At 35.7% G+C, this 15,024-nt stretch overlaps 1 protein-coding gene across 1 annotated transcript; it reads left to right on the forward strand.

The window, feature by feature from the left end:
- The first annotated feature begins 12,538 nt into the window (after positions 1-12,538).
- Positions 12,539-14,660, forward strand: LOC137729153 (uncharacterized). Its single transcript, XM_068467999.2, has 2 exons — positions 12,539-12,965; positions 14,234-14,660. The coding sequence occupies exons 1-2, from the start codon at positions 12,648-12,650 to the stop codon at positions 14,348-14,350; spliced, it is 435 nt and encodes a 144-aa protein (XP_068324100.2). The 5' UTR covers positions 12,539-12,647; the 3' UTR covers positions 14,351-14,660.
- Positions 14,661-15,024: the final 364 nt, after the last annotated feature.

The following is a 15,024-nucleotide window of genomic DNA, read 5'->3' on the forward strand; positions in this document are numbered from 1 at the left end:
ACAAGTTAGATTGTTATTGGATCACACATCCCATTAAGATAACGTGTATGACACATAAGTGACACAAACACGACCCATTTACTAGGTTTAGACATCAGGCATGATGATTTCTTGCACGACCAATTAACCCGACACGAAGCGATATAACCCATTAACGAGTTGGTTCGTTACCGGGTCACTTGTTAAGAACTCATTAAAATAACGTGTTTGAAATGACATAATCCGTTAAGATAACGTGTATGAAACAAAAGCGACATGAAAACGATAAATACGACCCATTTTCTAGGTATAGCTTTGGCACATCAACTTGGCAATGACCTACCACCATGGATTTTCCTAGTAGCTTCCGGCGTATGGTATGCACCACGCTAGTAGAGCACAATGGTCTGCCTAGCATGACTTGAAATCTCACTTCCCAGAAGAGTCTCTCCTACAAATAGCCAAGTCAAACAAGGAAATCGGTAATTGTCACTTACTACTCAGAATTCTCTTTGTTCAATGTCTCTCAAACTATTTCTAACTTAGACATTAGAGGCCTTTTGGCAGACACTTCCCTCATTTTTCTTGAGTGTTTGTCGCTTAGACTAACGATGCTACTTGATTTGCAAGTGTGATTTCGTCAATCCACCCATGGACAAAAATTTGCATCCACAACTATTGTAGGTGACACATTGATGCACACTAATTATTTATAATTAATACATTGATATGTCCATCAAGTCAACTAGTTGTTTAACTTCAGAGTTTGTGTAATTGGAGTGACTAAAAGCCCCATATTCCTTAAGCCACTAATCATATCGTGGTTGTAAATAGCAAATGTCTAGGTTGAAGGAATATTTAGGGTAAGTTTAAGTGATTTCCTAGCTTTAAGGAATTCAAGTCAAGTTAGCAAGGAATGGATCACAAAAATTAGATAAAAGGGATTAGAAACTCCCTCCATATTAGAAAAGTATATGAGAGGGATTAGCAAAACTCTACTTGGACGGTATCATTTGCAAATCCATCGTACATTCCTCTGTAATGCTCATGTAGGCTTTTTTAATCATTCATATCTAATTTTTTGTAATCCATTTACTACTTGAGCTTAGATCCTTGGAACTTAAAAATCCCTCACCCAAAAATAACCATCAAGATCTCCCGTTTGGTAAGAGATTTTCTCACCGCCTATGTGTGAGTGTACATCCGGCTTCCGTTGTTCTCCTCCTCCCAGCCTCCGATCCTAGCTATGGCTAGGGTTGGTGGTAGCCCCATGCTCCTCCTCTCATTTTCCTTTTCTTTCCTTTTGCTCCTGCTTGTTTTTTCCTTTGCCCCTTTGCTGGATTGACCCTCTTTTGCCTCTGTTTTCACTGTATTGATGCCCCTTTTCCAATCTACTTTTCCTTCCACCTCCTTAATTTTCAACTCTTTATTGCCTACCCTTTTCCAATTTGCTCACTCTTCCATTGATCATGCTCTTTGGATCTGCTTCCACTAATTAACACCGTGAACACAATACTTAGTGATTTCCATTTTCAAGGAAGGTGCGTAGAGCTTCGATTTTTCTTGATGCTCGGGTGTTTTACCACCTCCTTACCTCTACTTGCCCTTGTTGGCTCTGTTGCTCATAGGTTGTCTCCTACGATCTTCTTTCGATTTGTGTCGTGATCTTTCATATGCTCTTTGGATGACGTTGGAGTCTTCTTTTTATCCACTTTAGGGGCCCAGTTTGGCTTGATTTCAAGCGACTAGTTTGAGCTGGGTGGTTCAGGTGTTTCCGATGACGACAGCGGATGCAGGCTGCTAGGGGTTTTTAGGTTTCTCTTTCATTTTGGGCTCTTAACTTTTTGTTGGGCTCGTTGTTGTACTTTGGAGGTCCATAATGTCGTTGTTGTATGTTTATTGTATGTGGGCCTCTATCTTGTAAATGTGTTTTGTTGGTAGTGTTATTACCTTTCTACCAAAAGAAAAAAACATAGCCATCAGGTCTCGCCAGGCTCATTTGAGTTGTAGTTCATGCTTGGCATATGTGATATGCGATCCCAGCAGATTGCACTAGCCTTTACAGGCATATAACACAATGTTGTTTAGGCCTATTCAATGTACGATGAGGTATGCTGATACTTCAAGCATATAAGAGAGGCAAATCCCACTTCACATAGTACACATGTCATCTTCTAATTGATTGACGAAAATGTACTCATGCAAACATCACTTTAGAGTTAAGCACAAAATTTGAGACCATCTCTAAAGGAGATGTCAAATCTTAAGTGGACCATGCAATCAAATTGGAAGGTAGGAAGAAGCTCTAACCTATGTGCCAATCCTACATGGATTGACATATGAATTTTTGCTGCCAAATTTGACAAATGAGAAAATGTGATGGCAATTCTTGTTTAAATATTTGTGTGAGTCTCATTAATGCACCAATTATAAATCTTGAAAAGTTATTTTAATTGGTTTCTTTTTTTAAAATGGGTCCTACAAATATCATTTATATAAAAAAAAATATGGGTTGGAGGAAGAGAAAAACTGACATTACCACGTCAACTATCAAATTAACATTTGACGTTTATCATCTTTTGGCATCTCCTTTGGAGATGCTCTAATAGGAAAGAATGTGTGATTTACTGAAGGCTTAACACCTCAATTTCTTACGTCCCTAAGGTGTTTGCCTTTGTCATAGTCTAATCTAAACTACATAATAATGGAACCCTGATAGTTAACCAAAACTCTATAAGATTACCATTCTATCCCTCTAATCAAAACTGAACAAAAATAAAAAAAACATGGGCAGTAATGTAATTTCACATGAGCCAAAATTTTTTTTTTCTTAAGCCCCCTACATGTGATTCTAACATATCTCTAATATTAAAAAATAAAAATAAAATAAAAAACCTCTATCCATTTTCTCCGCACTTGCATGTTTTTTTCACTTGTAAGTGAGAGGTATTAGGTTCGATTCTCGCCAAAGATGAAGTTGAACAACATTATTATGGCAAGTCCCTATAAAGGCTTAGCCCACTCTCATACCCCCTTAGTATGGATACCATCGTTTGTTCAAATACAAAAAAAAAAATAAAAAAAAAAAATAAATAAATCTTCACACACACTTTGTGTGTTGGCATATACTAATATAATTTTATTATTTCCCCAAATGCCAATTAATTTAAAATGTGAATGAATAGATAACTGTCTCCCCTTCCCCTCTTGGTTAAAGGAAAATTGAATAGCTTCAAAGTCCAAACTCAATAAGGGACCAAGATAGATGAAGACCCTAGATGCAAGGACACAAATGCATAAATCTTCTTAAATTTGTAAATGTATATATCAATTTCTATAAACTTGTAGATTAATCCTTTAGTTTTCGATGACTGATGATGACTAACCTATTGAAGCAATTGATAATATAGAAAGCAAATAAATGTAACAGTATCAAAAATATATATATAGAGAGAGAGAGAGAGAGAGAGAGAGTGAACAAAGAGAATCTTGTTAAATAATCTTTTCATTACAATTGCATAACGATTAAAAGGCATTGACTTGTCTTGGCAATATGGGAGTAGCCCAACCTCTTATCAGCCATTGGAAGGTTTCTCCTTTCACCAATGTGGTACTCTTTTACTTTCACATTCTCTCACGTCCCCTTATGTGTGGTGAATTTTCAAGCCATACATGTGGACAACACGAATTGAGTGATGTGGAGCACTTTTGGCCGTTAAGCTTCACACGTGAACTAACCTGCTTTTATACCATGAAGAAAGTTGAGGTTCCACCATAAACCAATTGGTATTATGGGGAGGAACCGAACACTTTATGCAGTAGTTGTAGCCATTACCTTGTACTCACCTTTAGTTGAGGACCTATTGACAGTATGTTGTTTCTTAAAACTCTAAGAAACAGGATTATTCCCATAAAAATGACAAATACTATTGCAGATCTTCTATCATTGGGATCTTTAGTCCAATCTGCATTTATGTATGCTTTCAATGTTAAAGGACCAGGACTAAAACAAAATCCCCATTCCAAAGTACCTAAGAGATATCTCAATATTCTCTTGACATCAACAAAGTGAGACTCCAGAGGTGAGCGCATAACCTGACATACTTGGTTCACAGAATAAACAATGTCTGGCCTTGTGAATGTTAAGTATTGTAAAGCCCCCACAATACTTTTATAGGTTTTAGGATTTGAGTAAACTGGACTGCCATGACTCAATAACTTTATTATGATGACAGAGAGCAATACAAGGTTTGTGGTTGAGCGTATCAGTATTGTGCAATAAATCTTTGACATAGTTGGACTGATGAACAAAGAGTCTATGATTGATACTCAATTTGAAGTCCAAGAAAGAAATGAAGAATCCCTAAATCTTTCATATCAAACTCCCGTTGAGCTAATATATCACAGATTGAATATTGACATTATTAGCACCAATAAGGATGATATCATTCATCTATAATAGTAATATAACAATGGATGTGTCATCATGTTTTACAAACATAGAAGGATCAACATAAGAGGACTTAAAACCCAAAAAGAGTAGGAATTTGGTGAACCTGCCATTCCAAGCTCTAGGAGCTTGTTTGAGACCATACAAAGATCTCTGCAACTTACAAACATAATCTAGATGTGTCTTGTCAATAAAACCTTGAAGCTAAGACATGTACAAGTTGCTTCAATTTCCAGCCATTTGTAGTAGGTAATGACATCATTAATATCACTGTGGTTGGTTTCATTATAAGACTGAAAGTCTTATAGTAATCTAAACCTGCCTCTTGTGAAAACCTATTGGCCACCAATTTGGCCTTATATTTAGCAATAGACCCATCTGATTTCCTCTTGTTGTTGAAGAAGTGTAGTCATTTCCTCATTCATAGCACTTTGCCAATAAGTGGACTTAGAGGCAACACTGAAAGACTGTGGCTCTGTGTTACTTGTAGACTGAACCTCAGCATAGAAAGCCTTTGTCTTCTTAAAAATCCCAAATTTAGACCTAGTCTGCAAATGATGAGTATTTTGAGCTGGAATAGGCACAAGCTGCAATTTTGATACTTAAGAAGTAGTAATAGTTAGATGTAACTCTAAAACAACTTAGAACACTGAATTTGGCCTTGAGGTTGAAGAAGAACCAGTGAGGTTAAGATCACCAATATTGCAGGAATGATACTGAGTAACAGGAGAGGATGTAGTGTAATTGTGTACAAATACAACTAGTAGAGGTACATGAATAACTGGGGTATACACAAAAGTATTATTATGAACAACTAGAGTAGGCACAGATGACTTGGATCTTATGGAAATAACTTTTGGTAAAATGAGAAATATATCTTCATAAAAATAAACATGTCTGGAGACAATTAATTTGTGACCTTTGACAGAATAACAAATGTATCCATTGTATTGAGCTGAATACCCCATGAAAATACACTTAGTGGTCTTAGGTTGAAGTTTATTGGATCTGAAAGGCTTCATAGAAGGATAACAAGCACATCATAACACCTTTAAGTGATCTAGCCTAGGTGGAGAGTGATACAATGATTCAAAAGGAGATTTCATACCCAAAGTAGGTGTAGGCATCCTATATACCAAATAAGTGGCAGTGGCACAACCACGAGACCATAACTTAGAGGTTAGAGAAGCTTTTTGAAGTAGGGTAATAACACTCTCAGTAACATGTCTATTTTTTCTCTCAGCTAAACCATTTTGAGTTGGTGTATATGGACAAGATTTTTGGTGAATGATATCTTTTTTTTTTTTTCTGAGTAAAGATTGAAATTGATGACTAATGTACTCTCCACTTCCATCACTTTGAAAAACTTTAATATTGGAGTTGAAATTTTTTTGAACAAAAGCTTGAAATTACAAAAATACTCCAAACATAATAGCTTTATTGATTGTTGGAAAAATCCAAGTATATCTGGTACATTCATCTATAAATGCACATAGTACCTACACCATTCTATAGACATTTGAGGTGCAGGAAGCATACATCTGAATGAATGACCTCAAAAGGTATTACAAACTTGGATGCAATGGAAGGAAAAGGTATTGCAAGCAAGTTGTACATGTTTGAGGGTATGAATTATAAGTGAAAGGTATAGAAGACTTACTAACAACTAGTTTAACAGCTGAATTAGTTGGATGACCCAACCTACAATACCACAAAGTAGAAGAAACTTTTGAGCTAAGTATGCTGTTAGAGAATTGTGTGAAGATTTGAACACAAGAATGGGATAAAATGCATTGTTACTCAGCCTTTGGAACATAACTCTCTGGGTGACCTTATCCTGTACATATATAGAAGTTTCATCAATAATACATCTGCAATGGTTATCTCTACATAATTGATTCATTAACAACAAATGTTGTGATAACTGAGGAACATGTAAAACTGAATCAATTTAAAATTATGAGACTTAGTATGAAGATAGAGTGGCCATATGTGCAATAGGTAAACCTTTACCATTTTTACTAGTAATAGTCTTTATAGAAGGATAAGGTGTTGCCATTTGAAGATTTGATAGCTCAGATATAATGTGATTGGTTGCCCCAGAATCAAGTAATCATAACTCTTGTTATGGAGCTGAAGGTGATCTAGTGGTTTTAACGTTCAGTTCAGTATGAGAGTAAGTCTAAGGAACACTACCAGATGAATAATATTGATGACGAGAAAAACCAATTGGAGGTTGATATTGAGATAGAATTCCAGGAGATTAAGCATATTGAGGAATAAAAGCTTGTGGAGCTTCATACCCCTGTGAATATGGTTGATAACCTTGTGATGGAATGAATGACTGAGAGTTGGAGTTATTCCTGTCAAAACATGTAGCAGCTATATAACCAACACGATGGCATATTTGACAACCATTTTGAAAACAATTAAGAGCAGAATGCCCTTTATTGTCACAAATTTGACATGTCTGAAAAGATTGATAAGATTGAGAGGGTGACATTTGTTGTCTTGAAGATTGAAAACCAAGTTGAGACTGTTGTTGAAATTGATTTTCTCCATAGAATTGTGGTTGTGAATACTGAGGCTAAGATCCAAAGAAAAACCTCTTGCCTTTGCCTTTGTTCTTAAAATTGTTCCCCCTGAAATTGTTGTAAGTTCTTGAGCCAGTTTGAGATACAAATGCAAATGATCCAGGAATATTCATTTATGGGAATTGAGTTGGAAATGGCATTTGTTGAAGTTGAGGAAACAATTGAAAAGATAATGGAGGACCAGATTAGTCACTAGATGCATGTGTTGCATGGTACTGTGTTATACTAGAAGAACTTCCCATATCAATTCTAGTATTTGAGGAATGATGAGCAAGCATAGTAGACATTAAAGGAACTTACTTGCTAACTTCTTTTAGAGTAGACTCCTCAGCCCCAAGTTGTGATCTCAACTCATTTCCATGACACAAAATTTTCATGGCCACAAATCACAACCTTAATTGTGTTGTACTCTGGAGAAAGTCCTCTAGGAGCAACAATCACAATGTCCTTATGAGAGATAACAACCCCAACTATATAACTAGTTGATCTCTAGCATCCTTAATCCTTTGAAGATAATCATCAATTGTCTCAGGTCATTTCTTGATATTTTGCAAAGCAATTTTCATTTGAACTATATGATGTGATATAAAATATCACACAAACTTAAACCTTTTTTATATAGTTGTAGTATGAATAATTAGGGATCGTTATAGGCCGGAGATTAGAATAGATGCTAATCTCTCAATTTTAAACTTTGAAAACACTAAACTAGACTAAAAAACAGAAAATTAGACTCTAATGACTCAAAACAAACTAGAATGACTCAAAACAATACAAAACAAGCAAATTGACTCAAAACAGAAACTAAGGGTGATTTTGGATGAATTCTAACTTAACTTTGACTCAAAACACTAAAAGAAACAAATTCAAACAGGTTCTAACTAAGTAAACACGAAATATTAAAAGGGGAATTGGTTTTGACGAATTTAAAGTAAAAGTAAATAGATTTAAAGACTCTAAACAACTTGGGACGAGATTAGGTGTTCTAATGGGTGAATGGCTAACTGGAGGGTCATTCTCCACACATGACACATATGCATACAAATCGATTTCCAATTATTATTCCAATAAACCATGAATGACAATGCCCCAAGTTAATCGTGAACTGCACAAATTAACCATCAGATTTTCCTAATTTCATTGAATTGGACTCAGCGACGCAATCAAATTATTCTTATCAAGTTCCCTATATGAACAACATGATAGAGATACATATCAAAGATCATTAAGTTCTATGGAAATCATAAGCATTGACATATCATTCGTAACTATGAAAAACATGATACTCTTGCCAGGAATTTACTTAACACGATCGTGACTAGTGACCTCCATTACTTGCAAATATAAGTTCATAACAATTATGTGAAAATCCTTTATATTTTAGCATCAAATTCATGCATGCAAACTAAGTGTGCACCCTCAATCAACATACAAGAATAAGTTATCAATCAAGCAGTTAAGCAAATCACATTCATGTTTTACGAAACAATAATTGGATGAAATCAATTCATATCACATATATGTTCATGGCTTTGAATTCTCCTCTAGCCAAAACGAGTTTAGCTCCTCATGTTCGCACTTAAAGAAAGATAACTTAAATTAAACATTGAAAACAAAAGATTAAATACACTTAGAAACGCTCCAAAAATCTAAACTTGAATGGCAGGGCACGACTTCAAGGGTCTCATCTCCTTTCTCCTTGCAAGGCTGCGACACAAGGGTGTTTGTGTATGAAATTGGGTTATTGTGTGTGATGGATGGTTTGTGTGAATTATGTTGAATGATGGATGAATGGTTGTAATTGTGGTCAGGAATCCCCCATTATGCGGCAGATGCTTGAATTTATATGGCAAGAGAGTCACAACCCTAATTAATTTTGGAGACAGATTTTTACACCAAATCCTCAAGGAAAAAGGGTAAATAAATGTCAGAATCCAAGAGGAAAAGGGAAAGAGTGGTGCAACAGATCCTAGAGAGAAAGGGAAAAGGCTTACACGGCAAGGAAATGTCTTCTAGAAGGACAAGGTGTGGCATCCCTTTAGGAATAGGATTAAGCCTTCTAGAAACATATCTTTAAGTGTCCTAATATAATTAGGGACCCCCTAACAGCTGGAACTTAGGTAGTGTAGGATTAGGATTGGCTAAGACAAAATAAGGTAGTTTGGCTCATGTTTCATTCTTTCTTTGCTGAGCTCCATATCTTCTTTGTCTTGAATTAATTCTTCCATCTCTTTAGCATATTTTTAGCCTTTCTTGAACTTCTATTTCATCCATCCACCTTGCTCCATGCATGTGCTATCCATTCCAAGCCCAAAACTGCTCTAAAATGCTCCAAATTGCCTTTTCCTGCCACTTTAGCCAATTGAACCTACAAGCACAAGAAAATAGCTTAAATCACTATAATAAATAGAAACTAACTCATTAAAAGCAAGGAATTAAACTAACAAAGTCGCATAAATATGCTCCTATCACTATACTAGTTCTAGTCATATTAGCAAATCGTTCTCAAAGATTAGTCCACGTTTCTGGAGAACTCTATCAACCAATTACACAAGATAATGCAACAGTGGACAATGTAGCAATAAGAAGGGTCATCAAGGCTTTATCATGTATTTTTCACACCTTATAAGCATTAGAAATAACTTGTGTATTGTCATCAACCTCTCCCTCAGAATCAGAATCAACAAATTTTTCAAGGCAAGGAATATATCGATCAATGAATCCACAAATTTCATTACCATCTAATAACAATTCCATTTGAAATTCCAAGTCACATGGTTCGAATCATCTAATTTCACAGTGACTGTGTTTCCCACACTTGGAATCAATGAAGAAATAGGTGATTGTGTAAGAGTTAAGCAGGGGTAACCATTGTGAATATGCAAACACATATCAATTACTTAACAGTTAAGCAACTCACAACACAGATAAATTACAGAACAAAGAATCACAATTCACAATAGCAATTAACAAATTAGACAACAATCCTCAATTTCTAGGGTTTATATGCCGACAAGACCTAACCAACCAAGAATCAATAGATCTATGCAAGAACAAAAGAAAGAATATAACCTCTTTGAAGCAAGAAAAGAGATCGACCGTAGTGATGAAATGAAAAACCCCAATCGCTAGGGTTTTAAACGAACTTCGACAACAACATCGACAAGTAACACCTGAGCAAATTACGCCAAACAAACCTCAGCAAATTAGCTGATGCAAAACTCCAATCAACTCTAACAAGAACCAGACAAGTGGAAGCAGTATGGTCGTCAACGGCGTGAGCCTCGATCGGCGAAGATATCATGGTAACAAAGAAAGCAAAGAAATGTAACACTTTCAAAAATGTAGAGAGAGTGAAGAGAGAAAATCTTTTTAAACAATCTTTTCATTACAATTGCATAATGATTACAAGGCATTGACTTGTCTTATAAATACACAGCCATAACTAACTCAAGGCTTACTACAAGAATCAATGGTACATAACACATGACAAGCTATACATTTAACAACTGGCACTACTGAAACCTTTATATTTAACAGCAATTTCCCTACATTTGAAGCCTCATGAAATTATCCCTTATGTTGAATGCTTAGGCCTTTTATATAAAACTCTACACTTATTGGATTGTACATGTGATTAAGTTGAAGACTATATCAATATGTAGCGGGCAACTAAATCATCTTTGATACTCTTTAATAGTTAACTTGGTATTAGAGCAACCCAATCTTGGAAGCCGAATTGTATAAAAGCCCTACCTGTTTAATTAATTAAATAGGTGCTTGGTGCTCCCTAGAACACATTTTGTATCTCATTAATCATAATAGCAACAATGGGCCAAAACTGATAATAGTGAGCATCACCCATTGTGGTACTCACTGTTAGAAGAGATTAATCACACTCATTTAACTGCATTTATTGCGGTGGTGATGTTCTTGTAACTTTAGGATAGTAAGTAAAAATGCCCTCATTTGAGATGGATAGAGAGAATCAAGCTTGTTGCCCAAGGAGCGAACACATTGTCTCATTTTTGCACACACTTGTTTGTTCCTATTTCTTTCAATTTAATTCAAATGTCCTAAAACCAGAAAAAAAGCCACTTAGTACTACAATCTGATGGTATTCCTCTTCACTTGGAAATGAGGGGTCTTAGGTTTGAATATCGTGGATGGCGAATTCGATACCAACTTAGGCTACCCATTGTGTGGCTCAGCCGAACTCCCCCTCATCTTAATGTTAAAATATCGATGTACTAGAAAAAAAAAAGTAAAAAAAAAAAAATTAAAAAAAAAAAAAAAAAGGTCTACAGACATCACTTTTTATTTCAAAATTAAAAGGATAGTGCTATACGCACACCAGTTTTTACCTCCCACACAACTTTATTAATATTGGCTTATTATATTAACATCTTACAAATTGTTGAATAAATCATATATACTTAAAACACCCCACATTTGCTTTTTTAATTAAAAATTATCTTAATACACCCCATATACTTCTCTATAATACTCTCACACCCCACATTCTCAATATACACCTTACATTTTCTACATGCATCCCATATTTTCTATACACCTCACATTCCTCAAATCTTATAAAGCTTTTAATTTGGATAAAAAATGCCGACTGGAATTTTGACAAAAGATGCCACTTGGGATTTAAAGCATATGTGCGTTGTTTTCAATTCCACCATTAAAACCCATGTCGTTTGTTTTTAATATTCGGTGATAATTTTAGGTGTTTAATTCTTCATGTAATATTTGTGATCCCTATAAGATGAATATGAATATAGAAACTTGAATAACGCAGCAAAAGCAAGATTAAATAATTATTGATGTTGTCAAAATCACTAAAACAATAAAAAATGAAGTCCTACCTCATGTGAAGCTTCTAAAACATCAATTTCATGTTTCATTCGTCAAAAATAATTTTTCTCAATCAACATGTTTGTAGTTTCATTGGTTAGAGTTTTGTTCGACAATGGAGGGTCGGAGAAGTTTGATAGTGGAAGAAGATAAATAATACGTTAAAAGTGATTTGGGGTGTATTTAGAATTTTTTTTTTTTTTAAACCTAATAAGGTCAAAATTGCCATTACATATTAGGGTAAATAAGTCAATTAATATTACATTTTAATGTGGGTTGCATTCAACATTTTGTAGGGTGCTAATATAAAAAGCCTTAATATTTTGCCATTAATATTTTTAAACTAATTAGACCCGACAAACAAAAAATTGAGAAACATGTGTAAGAAGTAAAAGTAAGCATGTGAAATCGGATAAGATTGTAATTGCAATTTTTCTTTTTTCTTTTGAACAAACGATATTATTTATACTAAGGGAAGGGGGTGGTCTTAGCCTCACAATGGGCTAACAATAATGTAGTTCAAATTTATCTTTGACGAAAATCGAACCTAACACTTTTCATTTACAAGGTGAAGATGAGCCAAGATAAAAGTGAGGATAACCTAACACCTCTCAATTAAAAAAGAAAATTTATTCAAATTGAGGGTCAAATAAAGACGAGCCAAGATAAAAGGGAATAAGGCGGGCTCAGAATACTTACTCTCCTCCACCCTACAAGACTCCCAACTCTCAAAACGCTATCCCTTAAGCGGACCAAACGACATGGCGGTGACCACAGGCCTCATCTCCTCCACCTTCTTCTCCGGCGAGACGTCGTCGTTCGTCAGCCTTCCTTTCTCCTCCTCGTCCTCCTCCTCGTCCTCCTCCCTCAGGTTCGCCCCCGCTAACCTGCGCATGGTGCGCATCCCAACCCTTGCCACTGCCTCGAAGCCGGCCACCACCACCCCCCGCGAGCCCCGCGGCATCATGAAGCCTCGCAAAGTCTCGCTCGAGATGCAAGCCCTTGTGGGTGCCCCTGAGATTTCTCGCACCCAAGCTCTGAAGCAGATTTGGGCCCACATTAAGCAGAACAATCTTCAGGTTTACTTTGAATTTTTGTTTTTTGTTTTTGTTTTTTTTTTTTAATTTTAAAGTTTGCATTTTTACACTTTGTGGTTGAATTTTTTAAAACCCTTTTGTCCATTTGGGGTTTAATTGGTATAATTATTATTTTTTAGAGAAGACAAGTGTGGATAAGGTTATGTTGGTATGCAATGAATGAAATGTAGGTTTTCTTGTTTTTGTGCTGAAATTACTTGATGTTGTGAATGTGAGTGGATTTTTGTTCGGACAAGGTTACGGCGGCATAGATAAAATGTGGATTTTTAAAAGTTGGTTTGCTTACAATAAGTTTTTCAACCGGTTTAAGCTCAAATTCTTGGATGTCTTGTGCTTGTTTGAACTTGGAATGGACTATCTTGATGTGTATGAGAATTGGGTTTTTTTTATTTCTGGATTCGAGAGCTCATTTCTGCCGTGTGTTTAGGCGGGTTTATCTTGTCGCTATTTTGTGGGGTTTTATATGTAGGATTTAGGCAATGTTTGAATGGAAAATGAGGAGTGCTGTTATAGCTTAGGTTGGTACTCAGGGTTTCTGGGGTTGCTATGCTTGTTATCCTGTTTAGATAGGACTGGATAAGGCTGTTCTAATTTGATATGTGAGGAAGTTTATTATTTTATTCTTAAATCTTTCTCTATGTTGTTTTCTGGATGCTTTTATGTTTGTTGGAGTTCAGTGTTTCTAGACTGATAGTTGTGTTAGTTAGCGGCACTTGTGGAAGTTGTTTGAACTTTTGGGTGACTGGAATTATATACTACCTTTACTTTTTCTTTCCATACAGTATTTCGTATACTTAAAGTTTACTTCCGTACTACTAGTAGGATGGTGGTGTTGCTCAGGTTCAGTTTATATACGTAAAAGAGGTCAATTATATAATTTTTCCCCATTTCCATTCTGAATCTGGTGTTTCATGTACTGGTTATACAGTTTAATTCCTTTCTTGTGACTATCTAAAGATTCTATTGGGGGCTACGTGTGTGTGTGTGTGTGTATATATATATATATAGATGTATATATAGTACGTAGGATTCAAATAATAGATGTTTTCCAAGTTCGTTTAGGGGTCCGATAAAGTGAGTGTACTTGCTTGTGGTTTTGATTCCTATTGTGAACTTTGATTAGGATTGTATTCTGTTTTATTAATGTTAAACTATCTTATTATCTCCCCGTATGCTGCTTAGAATGTCTACGTTTTGTGTTAACTGCCTTTAAGTTTTACTGACTTTGTCCTTTGATATCATTCTTCTAGGACCCCCAAAACAAGAGGATCATAGTCTGTGATGAGAAGCTGAAGCAGATCTTTGCCGGGAAGGACCGTGTTGGATTTCTTGAGGTTGCTGGATTGATCACCCCCCATTTCCTTTGAATGAACCTTATGTCGGAGGAAAGAATTTGGAACTGCAGATCATTTAAGAAGCAAAATGTTTTTGTATGTGGGGGTTGTGTTTTGGTACTGGTGAAAAGTCATGCTTCTGCATTGTGCTTCTCTAAGTGTTTAGTTTTTGTACTTAAGGAACTTTAGCTATAGTTAGAGTTTTGCTTTTGGATTCCTTTTTATGTGGTAGGCTTTCTATATTAAGCAATGTCACTTCTGGGTCTGCATTGCTTAAAAAGCTTTAAATTTTGTGGAACTATTGGGGTCCAAGAGTTTTAATTCATGCTGTTATATTTCCTCATAGAGTGGTTAGTACTCGGATAAGGACTTACATGGAATAGAGTTACCGCCACATAGCATTTTGGTCAAATAATGCATTGTCATGTGTAAGATTTTCTCCATGCGATAAAACATTATTGGACAGGGACAGCATGGTGGCAGTGAATGCTCTCCAGTACTTGGGGCAAAATGTGGTTCTATTTGAATTTAAGACTTAAACATGAATCTTTTTTTTCATTGAAATTAACCTCCATATAAAATTGAAAATAAAAGGAAAGAGGAAACTCCATCCCTTTCCTGAACCCTAAACCTTGCCCAATCATCGGGCCATGTCACTTAAAAGATTGAGATCATCTCTAGATCTCACACTTTCAAGAGAAAGAGAG

This window comes from Pyrus communis, chromosome 10 (genome assembly GCF_041283825.1).
Source record: "Pyrus communis isolate YQ-2024b chromosome 10, ASM4128382v1, whole genome shotgun sequence".
In the NCBI taxonomy this organism is placed as follows: Eukaryota; Viridiplantae; Streptophyta; class Magnoliopsida; order Rosales; family Rosaceae; genus Pyrus; species Pyrus communis.